At 44.2% G+C, this 23,716-nt stretch overlaps 1 protein-coding gene across 1 annotated transcript in view; it reads left to right on the top strand.

Annotated features, from left to right (window-relative positions):
* Positions 1–22,517, top strand: part of LOC125433352 (formin-like protein 6) — a 44,126-nt gene extending 21,609 nt beyond the window's left edge. The window contains exon 8 of the mRNA XM_048497855.1: positions 21,218–22,517. Within this exon, the coding sequence (XP_048353812.1) occupies positions 21,218–21,322 (105 nt within the window). The 3' untranslated portion in view covers positions 21,323–22,517. The remainder of the gene's footprint in view (positions 1–21,217) is intronic.
* The last annotated feature ends 1,199 nt before the right edge of the window (positions 22,518–23,716 follow it).

The following is a 23,716-nucleotide window of genomic DNA, read 5'->3' as shown; positions in this document are numbered from 1 at the left end:
AAACATGGTTTTCAGCATGTTAGTCATTCACGGCTGGTTTTTGCAAGAATATTAATAAGCAAGGGTGGTATCTAAGTGAAGCAAATCAGATGGCACCCTTGGATAATTAAACAGAATGTCTTAGTAATTGTCTTCACTTTCTGAACTTTCCTGCAATCACAGTACAAATAATGAAAACGTTATTGCGGTTGTTCATTTAGATTATCTCAAAGCTAAACGTTATGTTATTGTGAATCAAGAGTCAAATGCAATGGTCCACATAAACACTGGAGCAGTTTAGACCTCCTTTTCTTATTGTAATCCCTCACGCTTCTAAAATCAAATTCCAAAATAATAATAAGAACATAAGAACATAAGAACAAGCCAGCTGGATCAGACCAGAGTCCATCTAGTCCAGCTCTCTGCTACTCGCAGTGGCCCACCAGGTGCCTTTGGGAGTTCACATGTAGGATGTGAAAGCAATGGCCTTCTGTGGCTGTTGCTCCCGAGCACCTGGACTGTTAAGGCATTTGCAATCTCAGATCAAAGAGGATCAAGATTGGTAGCCATAAATCGACTTCTCCTCCATAAATCTGTATTGGCCTTTTTAAAAGCTATCCAGGTTAGTGGCCATCACCACCTCCTGTGGCAGCATATTCCAAACACCAATCACACGTTGCGTGAAGAAGTGTTTCCTTTTATTAGTTCTAATTCTTCCCCCCAGCATTTTCAATGAATGCCCCCTGGTTCTAGTATTGTGAGAAAGAGAGAAAAATTTCTCTCTGTCAACATTTTCTACCCCATGCATAATTTTATAGACTTCAATCATATCCCCCCCTCAGACGTCTCCTCTCCAAACTAAAGAGTCCCACACGCTGCAGCCTTTCCTCATAAGGAAGGTGCTCCAGTCCCTCAATCATCCTCGTTGCCCTTCTCTGCACTTTTTCTATCTCTTCGATATCCTTTTTGAGATGTGGCGACCAGAACTGAACACAGTACTCCAAGTGCGGTCGCACCACAACTTTATATAAGGGCATGACAATCTTTGCAGTTTTATTCTCAATTCCTTTCCTAATTATCCCCAGCATAGAGTTTGCCTTTTTCACAGCTGCCATACATTGAGTTGACATTCCCATGGAACTATCAACTAAAGGCGCTTAAAATCGCTTTCCTGGTCTCTTGTGACTGATAGCACTGACCCCTGTAAGCGTGTATGTGAAGTTTGGATTTTTTTGCCCCTAATGTGCATCACTTTGCATTTTGCCACATTAGACACCCATTTGCCATTTCTTAGCCCACTCACCTAATTTATCAAGGTCAGCTTGGAGCTCCTCGCCAATCCTTTTGTGGTTCTCACCACCCTACATAAGTTGGTATCATCTGCAAACTTAGCCTGCGGCTACCCACCCCCTACTTCCAGGTCATTTTATGAATAGGTTAAAGAGCACTTTGGTCCCCAATACTGGGATCCTTGGGGGACACCACTCCCTACATCTCTCCATTGTGAGAATTTCCCATTTACACCCACTCTTTGCTTCCTGTTTCTCAACCAGTTTTTAATCCATAGGAGGACTTCCCCTCTTATTCCTTCATTGCTGAGTTTTCTCAATAGTCTCTGGTGAGGAACTTTGTCAAAAGCCTTTTGGAAATCCAAGTAGACAATGTCCGCTGGTTCCCCCTTATCCACATGCCTGTTTACACCCTCAAAGAACTCTAGTAAGTTTGTAAGACAGGATTTGCCTCTGCAAAAGCCATGCTGACTCTTTCTCAGCAGGTCTTGCTTTTCTACATGTTTTATAATTTTATCTTTAATGACAGATTCTACTAATTTACCAGGAACAGATGTCAAACTGACTGGCCTGTAATTTCCCAGGTCCCCCCTAGATCCTTTCTTAAAGATTGGTGTGACATTGGCCATCTTCCAGTCTTCAGGGATGGAGCCTGATTTCAGGGATAAGTTGCATATTAAAGTAGAAGATCAGCAATTTCATGCTTGAGCTCTTTAAGAACTCTTGGGTGAATGCAATCTGGGCCAGGGGATTTGGTAACATTTAGTTTATCAATGGCTGCCAGAACTTCTTCCTTGTCTACCACTATCTTTGTTAGTTCCTCGGATTAGCCTCCTAAGAAGCTTGGTTCAGGTGCAGGAATTTTCCTCACCTCCTCTTGGGTGAAGACAGATGCAAAGAATTCATTCAGCTTTTCTGCAATCTCCCTGTCATCTTTTAGCACACCCTTTGTTCCTTTGTCATCTAACTTGGGCCTACCGCTTCCCTTACTGGCTTCCTGCGCGATGTACTTGAAGAACTGTTTGTTGCTGGTTTTGATGTTCACAGCCATGTGTTCCTCATAATCCTTTTTTGCCTCCCTTACAGCTAACTTGCTTCTCTTTTGCCACCATTTGTGTTCTCTCTGGTATTCTTTATCAGTTGGTTGGACTTCCATTTTCTAAAAGACATCTTTTTTTTTCCTAATAATTTCCTCAAGCGTCCCTTGTTAACCATGGTGGCTTTCTTTTGGACTAGAGCTGCCTTTCCTAACCTACTTGGAACACATTCCAGCTGAGCTTTTGTGACTGTGTTTTTTAAATAACCTCCAAGCATCTTGGACATTTTTTGACTCTCTTGATTTTTCCTTTTCAGCTTCCTGCGCACTATCCCCCTCATCTTTGAGAAATTTCCCTTTCTGAAGGCAAATGTAACTACATTAGTAGTTGTCACTAGTTAGGAGGCAGAGATACGGAATCTGAAAGCATTGTGGTGGCTGTTCCCTATCGGCTCAACAACACTGACTTCCCGCACCAGGTCCTGGGTCCCACTTAGAATTAGATCTAGGATCACATCTCCCCTGGTTGGTTCTACAACCATCTGCTCCTAAACCACAGTCATTTAGCATATCCAGAGATGATCTCTCCTTACTGAGGCCTGAACATGCATTTTTTCCAGTTTATATGGGGATAGTTAAAATAAGCCCATTACCATGACATTTTTGCTTTTGTTGGCCTCTCTAATTTCTTTTTCCATCTCAGAATCCTCTTGTGTGCTTTGGTCAGGGGGACGATAATATATTCTCAATATTAAACTATGCTTGACCCCTGGCATTGATATCCACAGTGCTTCTGTAGGGGAATCAGCTCCCCCTGCATTGTCTATTTTATGTGACACTATGTTCTCTTTGATGTAGAGGGCAACCCCACCCCCAATACGCCTGTCCTATCCTTCCTGTAGAGCTGGTAACCTGGTATAACAGCATCCCACTGGTTCTCCTCATTCCACCATGTCTCTGTGATACCCACTATATCAATGTCCTCCTTCAAAACTCTGTACTCCAGCTCTCCCATTTTAGGTCGAATGCTTCTACTATTAGCATAGAGACACTTGTATCCTCTGTCTCTGTCCCTCACCTGGGATTTATGTGTTTTGCCCTCTAGCCTTTTGTAGACACTATCACTTATCACATTGCTGTGCTCTTCTGCTTGTATGTGGTTGATTTAAAAAAACCTCCTTCTCTGTCACCAGCCCCATGGACTCTGTATTCCGAACCGAAGTCACCTCAGCTCCTGTCGGCTTTCCCCCAGGGATCAGTTTAAAAGCTGTTCTGCCACCTTTTTAATGTTGAGTGCCAGCAGCCTGGTTCCTCTTTGGTTAAGATGAAGCCCGTCCCTCTTGTCCAGGCCTGCCTTATCCCAAAAGGTTCCCCAGTTCCTGATAAAATCTGAAACCCTCTGCCTTGCACCACCTTCTCATCCACATGTTGAGACCCTGTATCTCCGCTTGCCCTGGCTAAGCCCTGCTTGGCGTGGAACAGGTAGCACTTCAGAGAATGCCACCTTGGGGGGGTCCTGGATTTTAACCTTTTTTCCTAGCAGCCTAAATTTGGCTTCCAGGAGAACCTCCGGCTACATTTCCCTAATGTCATTGGTACCAATGTGGACCACAACTGCTGACTCCACCCCAGCACTGTCCACAACAGCCTATCTAGGCGTGGCGTGACATCCGCCAACCATCGCACCAGGCAGGCAAGTCACCATCGCGGTCATCACACCTGTCACAAACCCAGCTCCTCTATATTATTCCTGATGATCCCGAGATCACCCACTACAAGGAGGCCCCACCTCCCCGAGGGGTATCCTCAGTCGCTTGAGAGGATATCTGACCACCAACTAAGGAAGGGGTCCCATCTAAGGGGACATCTTCCCCACCACCGCGGGCTGGCACCCTCTGTCACCCAGACTCTCATTCTCCACTGACATCTGAAGAGATGTCACCTTGGGAAGTGGGACCCGGCTGCTCTGGGTCCCTGAAGCCTTGTTTGTTGCCCTCTCTGCCTCTCAGCTTCTCCAGGTCTGCCACCTTGGCTTCAAGGGAGAACGGACCGCGTTCCTTGGTATGCCAGGAAGCTCATTGCAGCGAGGGGCACACCTGACTTCTGGCCTGAAGTGGCAGATAGTCATACATGTATAGACACTCAGTGCAAAACACTAGGAGCCCCCCATCCCCTGCTGGCTTCCTGCCTTCCATATCTGCTTTTGTTTTATATATTTAGATATTAAACTTTTAGTCAGTGCCCCTTTGAGCTATCTGTACCTACTATCCCTCAAAAAAAATGTCCTTATTAATTGAATTAATTTATTTTATTTTTTTAAAAAGAAGAAGAAATTGCAGCTGGAGTACACCCAGAGGCCCCTGAACTAAAGACTGACTGACCCACCTCAGGACCCCCCCCTTTAGCAGCCCAGCACAAAGAGTAACCTCTGTTATCCCCTGTTAAGCCCCACACTCCAGCAGTCTCAGCTCTTAGCAGCCTTACAAAGGAGAAAAAGAGAAAACCCCTGCAAGCCCTGTTAAAATACACTGTTTTTTAAAAGATGTGAGCTTTGAGAAGAAGCCCTCCAAAATGAACACCAGCAGGTCACTCTGCTCTTCCTGGCCAGTTGCCTTGTCCACTGCTGCTCCTTTCTGCTGGTTCCAGAGACTGAACTAAAGACTGAATGACTCACCTCAGGAGCCCCACCTTTAGCAGCCCAGGACAAAGAGTAACCTCTGTTAACCCCTGTTAAGTAATAGTAAGAGTTTGGATTTATACTCTACTTTTCTCAACCCTGAGGAGTCTCAAAGGGGTTTACAATTGCCTTCCCTTCCCTCCCTCATTACAGGAACCTTGTGAGGTTGGCAGGGCTGAGAGAGTTCTGAGATAACTGGGCCTCTCAGGTCTGCAACCTGCGGCTCTCCAGGTGTTCATGGACTACAATTCCCATCAGCCTCTGCCACCATGGCTGATGGGAATTGTAGTCCATGAACGTCTGGAGAGCCGCAGGTTGCAGACCCCTGCAAGGTCACCCAGCAGGCTGCATGTAGAGGAGTGGGGAACAAACCAGGTCACCAGATAAGAGTCTGCTGCTCATGTGGAGGAGTGGGGAATCAAACCCGGTTCTCCAGATTAGAGTCCACCTGCTCTTAACCACTGCACCATCCTGGCTCTCATTAGATGTGGCTGTATCTGGAAAAGCCTGTAAGATGATTTCCTGTGCAAATGGAGAAATATTATACATGCACATATGGGTGCTTTGGCTGTTATCTTGATGTAGTTATCATTTATTTTACCACACAATATAATATTGAAAATAATGATTTTTTGTTATTTGAGGCATTTCTTAGCCATCTCTCTCTTCCCTGAAGAGCTCAAGGCAGCTGACAATATAAATAAAACACATGTTCTGTAAAAATGCATAAAACCAAAATTTAAAACCACAGTTTAGGACTGCTTTAATCAAATTTGGTTCTAAATAAAACCATCTGCAAACACAACTCCCTGGGAAGGTTGTTATCAAAGTCCTTCCTCTATGCCACCACATTACAGGCATCCACCTTGGCTGCCATTCAAAATGGCAGCCTGTGGCTGAGCATTTTTCATGTTTTTGTGATCTCTCCCTGCATTTATTTTTCAGAAAGGCTTGATGACCTGGATAGCCCCTGGTCAGATCTCAGAAATTAAACAGGGTTAGCCCTGATTCGTATTTGGATGGGCAACCTCCGAAGAACACAGGGTTGAGATGTGGATGGCAACCCATCTCTGGACATCTCTTGCCAAGAACATGAGAACATAAGAACTAGCCTGCTGGATCAGATCAGAGTCCATCTAGTCCAGCACTCTGCTACTCGCAGTGGCCCACCAGGTGCCTTTGGGAGCTCACATGCAGGATGTGAAAGCAATGGCTTTCTGCTGCTGCTGCTCCTGAGCACCTGGTCTGCTAAGGCATTTGCAATCTCAGAGCAAGGAGGATCAAGATTGGTAGCCATAGATCAACTTCTCCTCCATAAATCTGTCCAAGCCCTTTTAAAAGCTATCCAGGTTAGTGGCCATCACCACCTCCTGTGGCAGCATATTCCAAACACCAATCACACGTTGCGTGAAAAAGTGTTTCCTTTTATTAGTCCTAATTCTTCCCCCCAGCATTTTCAATGAATGCCCCCTGGTTCTAGTATTGTGAGAAAGAGAGAAAAATTTCTCTGTCAACATTTTCTACCCCATGCATAATTTATAGACTTCAATCATATCCCCCCTGAGACGTCTCCTCTCCAAACTAAAGAGTCCGAAACTCTGCAGCCTCTCCTCATAAGGAAGGTGCTCCAATCCTTCAATCATCCTCATTGCCCTTCTCTGCACTTTTTCTATCTCTTCGATATGATATCCTTTTTGAGATGTGGTGACCAGAACTCAACACAGTACTCCAAGTGCGGTCGCACCACGGCTTTATTTTTTATTTATTTATTTATTTATTTATTTATTTATTTATTTATTTATTTATTTATTTATTTATTTATTTATTATTAAATTTATACACCGCCCTCCCCCTAAGGGCTCAAGGGCGGTTTACAACAAGCAATAGTCACATCATAAAAGATGATAATACACTTATTTATATAAGAGCATGACAATCCTTGCAGTTTTATTATCAACTCCTTTCCTAACTATCCACAGCATAGAGTTTGCCTTTTTCACAGCTGCCATGCATTGAGTTGACATTCCCATGGAACTATCAACTAAGACGCCCAAATCCCTTTCCTGGTCTTTGACTGATAGCACTGACCCTTGTAGCATGTATGTGAAGTTTGGATTTTTTGCCCCTATGTGCATCACTTTGCATGAAAACCCCTATGAGGTCACCTTAAGTCAGCGGTGGCGAACCTATGGCATAAGAACATAAGAACATAAGAACATAAGAACATAAGAACATAACATGCGTGCAGCATCAAGTCACATTTGACATAAGGCCGTGGTGGCAAACCTATGGCACTCCAGATGTTCATGGACTTCAATTCTCATCAGGCCCAATTGGCCATGCTGGCAGGGCCTGATGAGAATTGTAGTCCATAAACATGTGGAGTGCCATAGGTTTGCCACCACGGCCTTATGTCAAATGTGACTTGATGCTGCACGCGCACGCACGCACGCACGCACGCACGCACGCACGCATGCACATACCCACACACACGTACACACACACACACACACGTGTAAAACAATGGCTATGTCAGCCACCCCAGATCAATAGTCTACTCCTCATTGAACCTTGTTGGGCAGGGATGGCTGTAATTTATTTTGATTGGCAGTTTACCTATCCGCTGCATAGAGAGTTATTCATAAATGATATACAACTAAAAGTGTTGGCAGCCTATGGTCTAATCCTATGAGAGGCTAGATCCGTGGTGGCGAACCTTTGGCACTCCAGACGTTATGGACTACAGTTCCCATCATCCCCTGCCAGCATGGCCAATTGGCCATGCTGGCAGGGGCTGATGGGAACTGTAGTCCATAACGTCTGGAGTGCCAAAGGTTCGCCACCACTGGGCTAGATTAACACAACATTATATTAAGATCTGGTGAGCTCAGTGGGAGGACCTGGTATTGCCTCCTCCCCACACAAACAGGGATGATACCTAGAAACCAGTGCCAATACCACCCTGTACCAGAGGTGTAGCTAGGGAAAATGGAGCCCATTGCAAAATCTGAGTTTTGCGCCCCCACCCCCATGTTCATTTGTGTTTTTTGTTTTTTTTAGTTTTTTTCGGTTTGTGGGCTGCAGAGGGCGCGGTTTTTAGGCTAGCAGCAACAAAATTTCAGGGTATCTTTAGGAGACTCTCCTGATGATACCACCCAGGGGGTCCAAAGCTTTGGATCCTCAAAGGAGTAGCCTCCATCTCCTATTACCTCCCATTGAAAACAATGGGGGATGGGGGCATCCCCTTTGGGAGTCCATAACTTTGGATCCCCAGAACCAAACTTCACCTAACTTGGATGGTATCATCAGAAGAGTCTCCCAGAAAATCCCTGAAATTTTGGTGCTGCTAGCCTAAAAACTGCACCCCCTGCAGGCCAAAAACTGAAAAAACACTAAAAATACAAAAACAAGGCCTGGTGCAACGTGCACCCCCCAGTTCCCTTGTAGCTCCGCCTCTGCCCTGTACCGATGCATGAGTTTAAACTGTTACATCTGGTTGCAGAGTCGCTATTATCACATTAATGCCAGCTGCTACAACAAGAGGCAATTAGCCATTTTCAGACATTGTTTCCACATAGACCAGAAGCATGTCAGCTGCACAACGATCCTCCTGATATTTGCACCCACCATGTTGTGTAAGCAGGGGTGACATGTGCATTTTACATGTGCATTCAGTCTTGCTATGCACAAGCCAGAACTTTGGAAAATCCACTGGCTAGTTCTCATGTGCTGAAGCTATAATATGCACAACACCCCTGTTCATGCAACACAGCAGCAATGCGTATGGAGAGCATCATGGGTAATGTGTGCTTTTGATGTTTGTGGCCACCAGGTTTCTAGTAGGCATACTTGTAATGGTTGATAAGAGCTTGCTTTAAGCAACTAGGCCAGAACGGCAGTTTTATAAAAGGAGGGACCAGCTGACAGCAAGCTGAGTGCCTCTTCTGGCTACGAGAGTCATCTGGCTGATGCGGGGAAGAGTGTGTCTGGGGTAGACAATCTGCTTTGTATACATTCAGATCCCTGGCATCTCTGCTTTAAAGGATCAGGAAGCAGGCAATGTGAAAGATCTCTGCCCGAGTCTCTAAAAAGCCACTGCCTGTCACAGTAAACAGCACTAACCTTGACAGACAACTAGTCTGACTCAGCAGGTCTTAAAAAAGAGAGACGAGGGCTGCACCAAGCAAAATGAAGGAAAAACAAAAAAAATGGTGCTTGGGGGGAAAACATTTATTGTCTATACACCCTATGCATTTCGCATGAGCTTCACCAAAAGGGATGTAACTTCACAGACTGTACACAATGTTCTCTTTCCTTTCTAAAAGCAGAGGTTTCCTTTTGCATGTTGATTGGATGCACAGAGGGGGGGGGGCGTAAATTTGCAGCCCCTGCCCCCACCTCTACACAACTTCTGACTCATCACTGCTTGCTGTCAGCTGGTCCCTGCTTTTATAAAACTGCCATTCTGGCCTAGTTGCTGGATCAACATAAAATTATATTATGATCTGGTGAGCTTGGTGGGAGGACCTGGTATGGCCCCCTCCTCAGTGTGCTCTATTGAACTAGTTACATGCAAACAAAAGAAAGAGGCCCCATGACCTTGGTGCAGCTGTTGAGGAAGTGTCTGCATAAACATCACCTTCCCATCATTAGCAACATTAGGAAAGCAGCATCTCTGATCCCAGGATGGGAGTGTGCCTGTGAAAGCTTTCTCCATACACAGGTGCCATGCTCGTTTGCCAGCATGGTGTCGTGGTTAAGAGCAGGTGGATTCTAATCTGGAGAACTGGATTTGATTCGCCACTCCTCTACCTGAGTGGCAGAGGCTTATCTGGTGAACCAGATGTGTTTCCGCACTCCTACATTCCTCCTGAGTGACCTTGGGCTAGTCACAGTTCTTTGGAACTCTCTCAGCCCCTCCTACTTCACAAGGCATCTGTTGTGGGGAGAGGAAGGGAAAGGAGCTTGTAAGCCACCTTACAGGAGAGAAAGGTGGGGTATAAATCCTTACAGGAGAGAAAGGTGGGGTATAAATCCTTACAGGAGAGAAAGGTGGGGTATAAATCCTTACAGGAGAGAAAGGTGGGGTATAAATCCTTACAGGAGAGAAAGGTGGGGTGTAAATCCAAACTCTTCTTCTTCTCCTTGTCCTTCTGCACATGGAGGCAGGGGTCAGGGCCAGTGCTCTGATGCCTGCTCTCTATCTCCCTGTGAGTTCAGTCAGTGTGTGGAGGGGTCACGTGTAGAGGGGTTGGTACAAGGCATTTCCTGTTTTCACGAGTGTATAAGTTTGAGAAATGCTAAGCCAAGTCACTTTAGGGCAGTGATGGCGAACCTATGGCACGGGTGCCAGAGGTGGCACTCAGAGCCCTCTCTGTAGGCATGCGCAAACAGAGTTTGTCATGGGGGGGAATGGCCCTCCCCCCCACATCTAGGCTGGCCTGGGCTGCTGGGCTCGATTATTAGCATTAAACCTAATTTTGGGGAAGCAGTATAGGTAACCCTGTTAAGCACTGTTAAACCCCACTGATTTTAATGCAAAGAAATAAAGCACGATCCTTTAGCTGGGAGTAAGCTCGGTTGCTGGCAATGGGGCTTGCTTCTGAGCAAACCCTCCTAGGGTCATGATTCATCTGTTGGAAGAGTTGCATGGTTGCTTCAAAGCAAAGCCAACTACTACCACCAAGCTTACTCCTGAGTAACACATGCCTCAGAGCCAGACATTTTTTCTAAACTAAAACCTCAGTATTCAGGTTAAATTGCCATGTTGGCTGTTGGCACTTGGCAATAAAATAAGTGGGTTTTGGGTTACAGTTTGGGCACTCGGTCTCAAAAAGGTTCGCCATCACTGCTTTAGGGATTGGAATGGGGATGTATAATTATAATAAACAGGAGAGTGGCTGGTGATCCTCTAAAACTGCATATGTACCTGATGGTATCTGACCACCTTGGCTGTATCTGAATCTTGCGCCTCAGGTGGCCGCTGGCAACCGAAGCTCAAAATTCCTAAAAACTGTACAAACTTAAGATGCAACCTCAGTTCACCGGTGGTGATTCAAAACTCATTTGCTGTGCTGCCTTATAGCTGTCCTTTTATTTTTAAAAACCTCTGAGAAAAGCTGAGAGAGACCTTGGTATGTTATTACGGAAAGGTTATTTTCAGAAAAAAACTGGCTAATTACATTTTCCTGGCCCAGCGTTGCTTTCATCTCCTGCTTCAGTTCAGAAGATGCCCTCAAAGGTTGCCCGTGCCTCGTTGTTGCGTTTTGTAACATTTTGCATAAAAGCCAGTTGGAATGTGAAAAAGGCAACAATTTTCAGTACTTTTCTGGCATGACTTTGGAGCTCGTATATAGATATCTGCGCTAATCAATATTGGAACCTAGGAACATATGAAGGACCAGATGGATTAGGCCAGCATCTGGTTTTCACATAGCAGGCAACCAATTGCCCTAGAGGGCCAACAAACAAGTCAGTAGACCAAGACCTCTTTCTGATGTTGCCTCCTAGTACTGAGTTTCAGAGGTTACTGTCTGTAAAAGTATTGGCTATCTTCATGTAAGGCTCTGGTACTCCAGTCAGAAATAACTCAGGAAGGTTTCAAGAGCTTTATTCAGGAACTGTGTCAGCCCAATGGCCAGGTAGCTGAATCTGGGATTCAAACTCCCTGGCCCCAGAATATACCTTAAGGTTACACTTTGGTTCAACCCACAAAGCCCCCACCTTTGCATTCCCCAATATCAGCATGAGAAAGACAGTACCAGCAGTGACGTAGGAGGTTAAGAGCTTGTGTATCTAATCAGGAGGAACCGGGTTTGATTCCCAGCTCTGCCGCCTGAGCTGTGGAGGCTTATCTGGGGAATTCAGATTAGCCTGTGCACTCCCATACATGCCAGCTGGGTGACCTTGGGCTAGTCACAGCTTCTTGGAGCTCTCTCAGCCCCACCTACCTCACAGGGTGTTTGTTATGAGGGGGGAAGGGCAAGGAGATTGTCAGCCCCTTTGAGTCTCCTGCAGGAGAGAAAGGGGGGATATAAATCCAAACTCCTCCTCCTCCTCCTCCTTCTTCTTCTACCACAAATACATTGTTTTGGGAAAGGCAAGTTACTCCCTGTGAAAGATAGATAAGGAGTACTCAGCAAGCTCTATTGAACTAACTACATGCGAACAAAAGAGGCACCATGACCTTGGTGCAGCGGAGATGGCTGGCCCAGTTGTGGCTGGCCTGTGAACGTGCGCTCTGCCAGGCCAAGGATGGTGCAGGCCTGACACTTAACTCCCCATGGCTAGCAACCATTCCTAGACTGCAATGAACCTGCCTAATGTCCTTTCAGAGCTATCTATCCAAGTGGCCATGACTTACACCTGCAGGCCGGGAATTCCCCAGTTAACTTGTGCGTAAAAGTAATTTTTGTCTATCCTGAATCCTTCCTGTTTCTAACCGTTCGTTGGTGTATCCGTTAAGATTGCTGCAAGTGACTAAGTAAATTCACATGTCAGAATGTGCCTCTGTGTGAGCGCACACGTGTGTGTGCCATTGAGTCACAGCAGACTTGTGGCGACCCTGTAGGGTTTGCATGGCAAGAAACCTTCAGAGATGATTTGCCTTTGCCTGCCTCTGCATAGGCTGGGAGAGGTCTGAGATAACTGGCCCAAAGTCACCCAGCAGGCTTTATGTGGAGGAGTGGGGAATCCAATCTGGGACTCAAGGTTAGAGTTTGCCTCTTTTAGCCACTAAACCAGTGGTTCTCAACCTTCCTAATGCCGCAACCCTTCAATACAGTTCCAATGTTGTGGTGACCCTCAACCCTAACATTTATCCATTCTACAGATGGAGAACACTGATGCAGAGAGTCTTAGGCGACCCCTGTGAAAGGGTCGTTCGACCCACAGTTGAGAACCACTGCGCTAAACTTTGCTTCCACTGTGCTAAACTTTGCTTCCAGAATGTACCTAGTTCTTTGCTTCCAGAATGTACCTAGTTCTACTGAACATTCTACCAAGCAATAGGATTTCCAAGTGGATGCTGATTCTCCACATTTTTAAGCATACCCTACAGCTATCAATAAATGTCATCAGTAACATAGATATCTGCAGGTTTGCATTTCTTATTTTTTATTGTGCTTCGGCAGCAGGAATTATAATGGAATAATCAACAAATATGTGGAGAGTTACCTACAACTTACTTCCTGGAGGTCAACAGTTTCCGTAGATTTGGTCATTAGCTATAGAAATTGCCTTTTTCTAAATCCTCCAATTATGATCAATTAACTGGGGTGGTTTCGAGGCTATGCTAAAACCTGCAAACGTCTTATCACCCTAGAGATGCAATTAGGAGTGGAGTGTGAGAACTATTGATCAGTCACCAATAGATGAAGTTAAGTTGATTGGCAAGTGAATTAGATTTGGAATGATTTGTGCTTTTTTGCCCAGGGAGCCTGTAAGAATTCATGTTCAGAGTACCTTTTTTTATTGGCATAGTAAAATAAAGAGAAACAGATCAAATGAGCAGTCTGTGGCCGCTAGAAAAAGTGAAAACATCTTATTCAAGTCAATCTCGGCTAAGGATTCTAAGCTGTTTCACACTCCTGACTTTTTGCAATAGGAAGAGGCAGCTTTGAAGATAGTGAAAGCAGCCCAGGTTTCTGGTGTTTTTGTGCTATCCACCTGTTATCATAACATCTGTTGTTGTCTGCCATCAAGTTGCACCAACGTACAGCTTACCATTGCCTGCCTTTGCATAGCAACTCCAGCATTCCTCAGCGATCTCCCATCCAAATACAGACAAGGTCCGATCCTGCTTAGACTTCTGAGATATGACGTGATCAGACTGACCTGGGATATCCAGGTCAGGCCCATATCTACCTAATGCCAATTTGCTTCTAAGCTCAATTCAAGGAGCTGGTTTTGATCTTTGAAACTGCTAATTGGTCATCTACCCAAGGAACCATTTCCACCAATATCAACCTGCCCAGATTTTGAGGTTTGGGCATAATAGTCTTGTGCAGGAACTGGCGATCATGGAAGGAGATTGGGATCCATAGCAGACCTTTTTTGGACAGCAATCCACACATTCTGAAACTCCTTCCAGAATGGAAGGTTGGTGCCTCCTCTTCAGGCCGAATTGGTTTTTTGGAAGGACTTTGGCCCCTTCCGCACATGCAGAATAATTTTGCTATTCCTCACAGTTAAATCCAGCTGCAAAATGCATTGAAAGTGAATTATTCTGTATGTGTGGAAGGGGCCTTTGAGTTGGATAAAATCATAGCTATTTGCTGTTGTTTTAGATAATTCCTTGCTGATTTTTATGAAATTATTTTATGGGGATTTTGTTGCAAACCACCTCTATGCACAAAAGTAGCTGTAACCAAATATTTACAAACATGCAAAGCAAGCAGATGCACAGTCAGGCTGTGATTGTTTCCCTTTCAGCATCAGTGTCCTGACACGAGGGCCTCTGACTTGGTTGAGCCTCTGGGTCCTTTTGCATTTTGAAAAGGATAGGGGCAGCACCCCAAAATGGCTACAATGGCAGGTAGGGGCAATCACAAAATGGCTTTCTTGGAGAACAGTGAAAAAAGTTGCAAGCCCAGCATCTTTCTATAATGGTTGACAGTTATTCCCTCCTGAGTAATCTCTGAAGACCCAATGGTAATGCCTCCCTGGTCTTCTGAACTCCACTCTGCGTTACAAACTGAGACCATTCCAATGGAATCTTCTTCGAAACAGAAAGTTCTTTATTAAAAATGGCAAGCTTCATCAGAGTCCTTGCGAGAACTGAGTTGAAAGGGACAGACAGATATCAGGAGAACTCTGGCCCAGCCTACACAGCCTAGTTCACACACTAGTCAGGCCAGTCGGGGAAAAACGCCAAGCAAAGATAAGACAAAATAACAGGTGCGAAAACTAACTGCCAGCATTCCTATCCCCTCTTCACGACCTTCTCCCTCATGATGGATTTGCTCTTTGCTTCAAATAAGAGGTGATTTCAGGATAAAGCAAGTGGGCTTCCGTATCCAAGGCCATCATGGCAACAATGGGTGCCATGTTGGGAATCGCTGCCCGAAGGCAACTTTACCTTTCCAATCTCCTCCTTGCCTGCCAGAAGCCAAATTAAAACTTTCTTTGACATGCTGATTACAGTCCAGGTTAACATTCCTCCACATGAACAGTGGGCTCTTATCTGGAGAATCGGATTCAATTCCCTGCTCCCCCACAAGAAAACTGCTGGGTAACCTTGGTGAGTCACAGTTCCCTTGGGATTTTCTCAGCCCCACCTACCTCACAAGATACCTGTTGTGCGGAGGACAAGAGAGGGTGATTGTAAGCTGCTTTGAAACTCCTTAAAAGTAGGGTATAAATCCCAGCTCTTCTTCTCTTCCTCCTCCTTTCCAGCATGGTTAAAAGCAGGCGGACTTTAATCTGGAGAACTGGGCATGATTCCCCACTCCTCCACACGAGCAGCGGACTCTTATCTGGTGAACTGGATTTGTTTCCCCGTTCCTCCACATGATGCCTGCTGGGTGACATTGCACTAGTTACAGTTCTTCAGAACCCTCTCAACCCCACCTACCTCACAAGGTGTCCGTTGTGGGGAGGGGAAGGGAAACGAATTTGTAAGCCCCCTTGGATCTCCTTACATGAGAGAAAGGTGGAGTATAAATCCAAACACCTCTCCTTTCTTTTTTTCCTAGCCTTCCTTCCCAATGCATTTAAGTAGCTTTCGCCCAGGCTGGTAAATTTCACTACTCCTTGCTGCCCCTAAGTTCCCATCAGTCCACATTCATGGTTAGTGGTCAAGTTGAGAAGCAGTAGAAGATATGGCTGACAGCAGTATTGCGCTACAGTACAGCTCAGGATAGTCATGGCCTTTTGCTTGTTAAATATTCTCTTATTGAAGTATCACTTTGCTCTGGCTCTCTGGAACTTTCCTGGTCAATTAGAAAGCGAGTTCTAACCCACCATTTGTGCCACATTAGTTGCATTAAGCAGATGCCCTTGGAAATAATGACACATCTCCTCAATTAAACCCCAGGAAATGACTTAGAACCAAGAGACTCCTACTGCAATATACCAGCAAGCACTGCAGGAGGCTTACATGAAAGGGATCTGGACAAATAAATAGCTAGCCCCATAGCACTAAATTCTAGGTAAGCACCTACAGAGGTGCCTTGAAACTGATCACACGCATAAGCACAGGCAAAAGTACAAAGTTGCACTCCACTGCCAACTGGTAGCGTAGACATTTCAAAGGATGCTATCAAATTTCTTGTTTTTGCCTGGAAAAATCCCCCCCCCTTTTTTTTGGCTTCTCCCTTGGGCAACTGAAGTCACCCTTTTGACTTATTTCCTCCCATCAAATTTCCCCATAAAACCTGATGCAAACTGATGTCATTTGGGCATTAACTTTGTATAGATAGTTTATACCCCCACCTCTATCCCCAGAGCCCTGACCTGGATTGCCCAGCCTAGCCCGATCTCGTCAGATCACAGAAAGCTGAGCAGGGTAGTCCCCGGCAAGGATTTAGATGGGACACCTGCAAGGAATAGCAGGGGTGTGACATGAATGCAGGTAACAGCAAACCACCTCCAAACATCTCTCTCCTTGAAAACCTGCTGGGGTGGCCGAAATTAGATGTGACTTGACAGCAACTGGAAACTCTGGCAGCAAAAAAAATGTGGGGAGGTAGAACAAAACCACTCCTAATGACCATTTTTTTAAAAAAAAACAGTCAAAGGGGCATCTTGCACCATCTCTAAACATTTAACTGGCTCTGTTGTGAAGTTTCTATCAGCAGAGTTCAAAGCGGAGTCACTCTGGCCCCTTCCACACACGTAAAATAATGCGTTTTCAAACCACTTTCACAACTGTTTGCAAGTGGATTTTGCCATTCCGCACAGTTTCAAAGAGCATTGAAAGCAGTTTCCAAGTGCATTATTCTGCATGTGCGGAATGAGCCTCTGGTAAGATGAGAAGGTCTACAGTCTTCTTGCACTCACTGCAGCCTCCTGCCACACTTGGAAAAGAATACTCTCCACGCAAAATGTTCTTTCCATAAGAAGGTTTTACTTTAGCAGTTGCAAGGTTACACAAGTCTATGCTATACAAGACTATAAGACTACACAGAACTCTTCAGCAAGAACAAAGTTCAACACACACAGAACTCAACTTACACTCAAGTCACTGAACTTAGCATATACAATACATTGGTTCTTATACATCCAACTAGATACTTTTCCTCTGCCCTGGCAACAGCCTCTCATTGGTCTAGAGTCACAGTTGAACTCACCAATCATGTTAAAGGTCAACTGTTGCTACTTTGCCCTAGACTGGCTGTCTCCGGCCTCTGTTGTTGGGCAAACTTCTGCTGGTTAGAAGATGGCCCTTTTGTGAACATCCATGTGGATTATTGTGTGAGTCACAGGTGTCAAACTCGCGGCCCTCCAGATGTTATGGACTACAGTTCCCATAATCACCTGCCAACATGATGCTGGCATTGGATGATGGGAGCTGTAGTTCATAACATCTGGAGGGCCACGAGTTTGACACCTATGGTGTGAGTGTTGGCTAAGGATATGCCAGTCAGAGGCCCACTCCGCACGGGCCTTTAGAGCGGTGGTGCACTGGCATACTTGGTGGACGTTCACTCGGCACTGGGTGGACGCCACTGTTTTTTAAAAGACTAGCTTGTTTAGTGAGTCACTAAAACACCATTGTGGGAAAAATGGGTCATTGCGGCTTTGCTCCAGCAGCGGCAGCTGTGCGAAGTCCCCCCCCCCCAACGGCGCTTTTACTGGTCGCACACTGTTGTATACGGCCCATGCAGAATCCGCCAGAGAGCTACGAATGACCATTCTTTCCTATTGCATGTTTGCTGTTTGCTTCCAGATACACCTCTACTTAGGACATCTGCTAGACATGCAGATGTGCCTTTTATGTAAAAAGGATCTGGACTTTCAAAGTGCCTCGCCTTCCCTGACACAAAATTCAGAGCAGCTGCATTAGTTTTCCATTAAAATATGTAGTTTGATAAAGGAAAATGGGATGAAGCACCAAGGATGTATTGTTTTTGTGCCAAAACTTCATCACACCGGAGCTCCATGAGTTTTGATGATTAAACACTCATTTAATAAACCTTCTGTTCCTAACTCCTGCTTTCTAATAACAGCTATCTTATTTTAGACAGCAACTCTAGGCAAATGATACACATTGTGAAAAGATATAGTTTTGGCTCTCAAAGAAGGTTCTACAGATGAAAGCAGGGTGATTTCGTTCCCTTCACCCATGGAAGGTTTCTGACTCCTGTCTCATGCTGTTCCTGGTTATCCCCCATTCCCTAAGAAGCAGTATTTCAGGAGACATTTGGGGCTGAGAGACAAGGAAGTTAGTGGATCCAAGTTCCTCCAAGTTCCTCTCCCTGATACCTCATATATTGGTTCAATACAATATATATTAGGGGGAAGGACCTTTGTGTTGTGATCCATTTAAGTCATCAAGTTGTAGTGGTTAAGAGCAGTGGACTCTCATCTGGATAACCACATGAGTGGCACCGTCTTATCTGGTGAACTGGATTTGTTTCCCTGTTCCTCCACATGACATCTGCTGGGTGATCTTGGGCTAGTCACAGTTCTTCAGAACTCTCTCAGCGCCACCTACCTCACAAGATGTCTGTTGTGGGGAGAGGAAGGGAAAGGAGTTTGTAAGCCACCTTGAGTCTCCTTGCAGGAGATAAAGGAGGGATATAAATCTAAACTCTTCTTCTTATATACTAGGAAGAGCTCACTTACTGCCAGTTGGCAGTACACATTTTGAGATGCCACAAAAATGTCATTTCCATGTTTATTTAATCATCAGAAAAACATATCCGACCTTTCTGCTCAAAAGAATTCTTAGTAAATTGTCAGCATTTTACATTTTTGATCAAACATTGATTAAAAACAATCCTGGACAATTTACAAAAATACTGTCACCTACTGTAAATTCATAGGGTTGCCATAAGTCGGAAGCAACTTGACAGCACTTAGCGTTTAACACACATAACCTACTGCATGCCCATTTCCACATTAACTTGAGTACTTGCCTCTGTTCTGTAATATGTAAAAATACTTGTGCATGCCATCATCGTAAGTGGTTTTAATGCTTATACTTTTTGTATTATTGTATTGTTAGCCGCCTCCCTTGGAAGATTGGCGGGGTAAAAATGCAAGATGTAAATAAATATAAATTCCAATTTTCCCATCCTCACTCCATATCCTGTTCTTGGGAGTGCAAAAGGGGAGGGTGTTATCGGTTGTTTGCATGCATTACAGGAGGAGAGGAGGAGAATTTTACTCAGGTGTGCTGTTTTTCAGTGGTTATTATATATAGTTCCATCATGTGTTGACATCTGTATTCTTGATAAAAGCTCCAGGACTTCAAGAATTGTGGTTTGCGTATCATAAAACCATAAAAAGCAGAGGGGGGAAAAGATTCTGCAATTTCAGTCCCTCCTCCCTCCCTCCCTCCCTCCCTCTTTCTCTCTCTGTGTCCCAAATTCTTGATGAAGAAACATTCGATTAACACGTGTACGTTACCATCAGTTAATGGAGCGCCAGACCTGGCTGACTTTTTTTATTAAGCAGCCTCAAAGAACTGAGCGATTTGCAATTATTGAACTAATGGCTAGCTTGTTATCCATGGCCAAATTGTGATTTAGCCAAATGACTTTAAAATGGAAATGTGATTACTTGCCCTGGATTGTGGGTTGGCTGAACAAACTGTGGGAAAGGGCTGAAATAGGGAAGTTAACGACTCTAATCTGAATCAGAGAAGCTACTGAGAATACTGTAGTTTTTGTGTGCTCAGAAAACGATCTCTGTGAGACTGCTGGAACAACTATTATAATGAGCACTTTATCTAAATTCACATAATTGCGATGGAGTTCATGTAATTGGGATTGTGTGGTTTAGAACTTTTGGAGATTTGATAATGCCAAGGGAATTCCAGATTCTTTCTCATTTTGTTATTTTTTTTATAAATTGATTTGTGAATTATAAAAAATATATAACTTTTTAAAAAACACACACACACACACCCTAATTTCTCATTACTCTGCAAGCATAACCTTCTCTCCTTATCTTTTCTAAAATATTTTCTTGGCCAAATCTGAGTGATTTGCAGAGAGGAGTTCTCTATCTGTGTCTGTTTTTAGGCTGTATGAAATGGTGTTATAGCGATTAAAAGCAGCGGACTCCAGTCTGGACAGCCAGGTTTGATTCCCCACTCCTCCACCTGAGCAGCAGACTCTGATCTGCTAATCTGGATTTGTTTTCCCACTCTAACACATGACCCTAAGCTAGTCACAGTTCTCTCAGAACTCTCTCAGGCACACCTGCCTCACAAGATGACTGTTACGGGAAGAGGATGGGAAGGAGTTTGTAAGCTGCTTTGAGACACCTTCCAATTGAGAGAAGTGGGGTATAAATCCAAACTCTTTTTCTTTTTCTAAGAAGGGGAAGAAGGAAGTGGCGTTGGAAGGCATTGAAAGCGCTATCTGGGCTATGGTGGCAGCACTGTGCAGACACACAACTGCTGAGTGGCTAGCGGAACCCAGTACGAGCACCAGGTGATGACATCACTTAGTGGTGCCAGATTTTCTCTAGCCATTCAGATCTGCATGGCACTCCTGTCATGACCCCAGAAGCTCCATTATGCCCTCCCAATGTTTATGAGCAAGAACACTGCTTCCTTTTATTATTACTATAATTTTAACTAAATTATTAATTTGCATATTTAGCAAAGACTCATGGGTATGCTGTTAAAAAATTTAAATTCATTTCTATTTTTAATTTTATATCTTGCCCATCCCAAAAGGGCTCAGGGCAGCAACAACATGTTAAATCTACATTACAGTTAAAAATCATAATTTTAAAAATGCTCGCCATAACTTAAAAGATAACCCAAAGGCAGGACCATGCCTGCTAAAAGACAACCTGGGTGTCTGAGGCACTTGAGCCTGGCATGGCAGGGGGTGTGGCTTTGTGTGGGGTGTGGCAGACAGGCCTGGGTGCCATTTTGCCCTGGGCTCTGTTTGGTCTCCCGTTGACCCTGGGGTGCAAAAAATAAGACATCCCCTGAAAATAAGCCCTAGTACAACTTCTGGAGCAAAAATTAATATAAGACCCTGTCTTATTTTGGGGAAAACATGGTACATGCAAAACATTAAACATCCACTGTTCTTATCTGTATCTTTTCAGGTGAAATTTGGAGAAGCGGAAGATCAAGACTCTGAAGAGTTTTTCGGCTGGATTTCGGCATTTATCAGTGATTTCAGGAAGGTCTTGCTGGAAATTATGTCATGATAGTGGAAACAGAACTTTTTTGCCTCAATCATCAGTCGAATGATGGATGTTGTATTAGTTGTAAAGAACACACCCTCCGCAAGTTGATGTGACATAGGTTTTCATAGGCCTGTGGTGGCTTGAAATGTCTGAATACTATTCTATTTCCCTTCTCCGTCTTCCTCAGAACAAGCCTTTGGATCTCATCTGAAGATAGAAAATAAGGCATTGCTAGAAATCTGGAGACCGAAGGGCAAAACTTCCATGCCATGGAAGGAGGCCCTGTACGTGTGCTCAGTGAAGGAAAACCTGAGACCTTAAGTACACACTGTCTGAAGGCCAAATAGTTTTCAAGGTTTGGTTTCCATAACTGGAATTTACAGTACATATTCTGAACCTAAACAACAGCATAATCTGACTGCTGAGGAGGGATTTTTCCCTGCTGTTTCCCTGATTGAAATTGTCACCCATTTCAATACATTTACCTGATTCTGAGCATTTTAAGGGGGTTCAAACCTGCCCCAAGGGAAATAAATTAGCATGTGATTTCCCTAATTCTTCATTGCTTGGCGTAATTTGACAAAATAATCTATCATGTGTTGCAGTGAACAGTGGACTAAAATGGAAAACATTTCTGAAAAAAATCATAGTCAGCTAATAAAGACAGACAATAAAGGAAGAATAGAAAAAGAGACTAGATTCCTTATGTGATACAAGATCAAATATAATGCCTTTTTGATGGAGGAAGACAGTTTTTGAATAATTTGCTGCTGGAGTGTTCTGAAATATCAGTTGAGCTGGTGAGAAGGACAGAATTTCAGGGGGAAAAAGAGGGCAAAGCAGTTTAACAGGAACTAAATAATGCATTTCCCATCTAACTAGCTTTACTTGTCTGAAGAAATAATACCTTCCCCATCTACAGCTAGCTTGGGTGTTAGCTCTAATAACTGCACAATTAATTGAAGGATATCATGTTGTCTGTGAGAAGCAAGGAGTACACCTGCAAATGTTAAGACAGATTATTTTGTTGGTTTTGAGTGACCTTGAAAAGTCAAAGTGGTGTTACAGTTCTTGGGACATAAGAAGGATAATCAAGACACGCAGCTTTCTGTGAGGTGGTTGCTAGAGATCTGCCTGAATTACAACTGATCTCCAGAGATATGATCACCTGGAGAAAACAGCTGCTTTGATCAGAGGACTTTATTCCCCACTGAAATCCTGCCTCTTGCATAGTCCTTAGTATCTTGATTTTAAAATAATGATTTTATTAGGTGTTCTGCCCCCCCCAAGCATCTTTGATTGAGGTGCCCTGTTCTTGGTTGGGACAAAAAGGGGGAATGCAAGCCAGTTTCTACAGTTCTTAAAATGGCTTTATTCAAAGGAAGAAACAAGACCCTAACTCCTCCCAGGGTTAACTAAACAGAATACTTGCTTATCCTCAGGCTGTAGGAAGCTGTAAACTTGTCTCTTCTCCGGCTGCTGTTGGAGGGTTGACAGTCTCTTGCTTCCTTGTAGCTCTGGAATCTTTGTTCTTTCTGTAGATGGACTTGGCTTGTTCTCTTTTTAAACTACCACATAAACCTATGGCTTCTCAGGACCTATATGGTTTACATGGATGTTACGAACAGTGCGGAGATCCTCACCCTTAGCACCTCACAGATTGACTGAACAATTAACACAGAGGGCTTCTGGGTAGGGAAAAGGAGAATTGCCTGCTGGGAAAAAAGTCTTAAAGGGGTTGGCCTAACTAAAACACCCTCCCAGGAAAGGCTTAACAGAAAGGCAAAACCCATACTGACTATAGGGAAACTGAATCTTAAAAGGGGAATAACTAAAGGCTTTGGGGGGGGGGGCATGACATTAGGTTTTTTACACCTAAAACTACAAAAACCAATATGAAGGAAGCAGAACAGTGATGATCCAGCCACCCTAGTCTACATCAGTAACAGAAAAGACATAAAAAACCTATACCTACATACACCTATATGGCTTCCCACCCAAACACTGTTGTCAAAATTATCTGAACCCTTTTTATATTGTTTTCAGAAATGAAAATCTTGAGGCCAACATCAATTCTTAATTTTTATAGGCCTTTCTTAACACATAAACAAAAAGCGAAAAGCCACCTTGGGTGTGCCTACAGCTTACCCCTGCACTCTCCTTCATCCAAAGAGAGTCGAGCAGCCATCAGTACTGCAAATTTGAGTTTTGTTGTCTGGAATAAATCCAGGCATGTCCGCCCCTGAGCCATTTTGATAACAGAAGTCCAGTATCTTGATTTTGAAATATGGAAAAGAGAAATATGAGAAGAATGGCATCTTGGAGCAGCATCAAGCACAAGGTTGCTCTTGTGGGGGAGGGGAGATGATACAGTCAAAACTTAGATTTCCCCTGCACCATAGTTATGCATTCCGG

Source organism: Sphaerodactylus townsendi, linkage group LG05, assembly GCF_021028975.2.
Source record: "Sphaerodactylus townsendi isolate TG3544 linkage group LG05, MPM_Stown_v2.3, whole genome shotgun sequence".
NCBI lineage: Eukaryota > Metazoa > Chordata > Lepidosauria > Squamata > Sphaerodactylidae > Sphaerodactylus > Sphaerodactylus townsendi.
The sequence above is the reverse complement of the archived record's forward strand: the minus strand, read 5'-3'. Positions and strand labels throughout refer to the sequence as shown.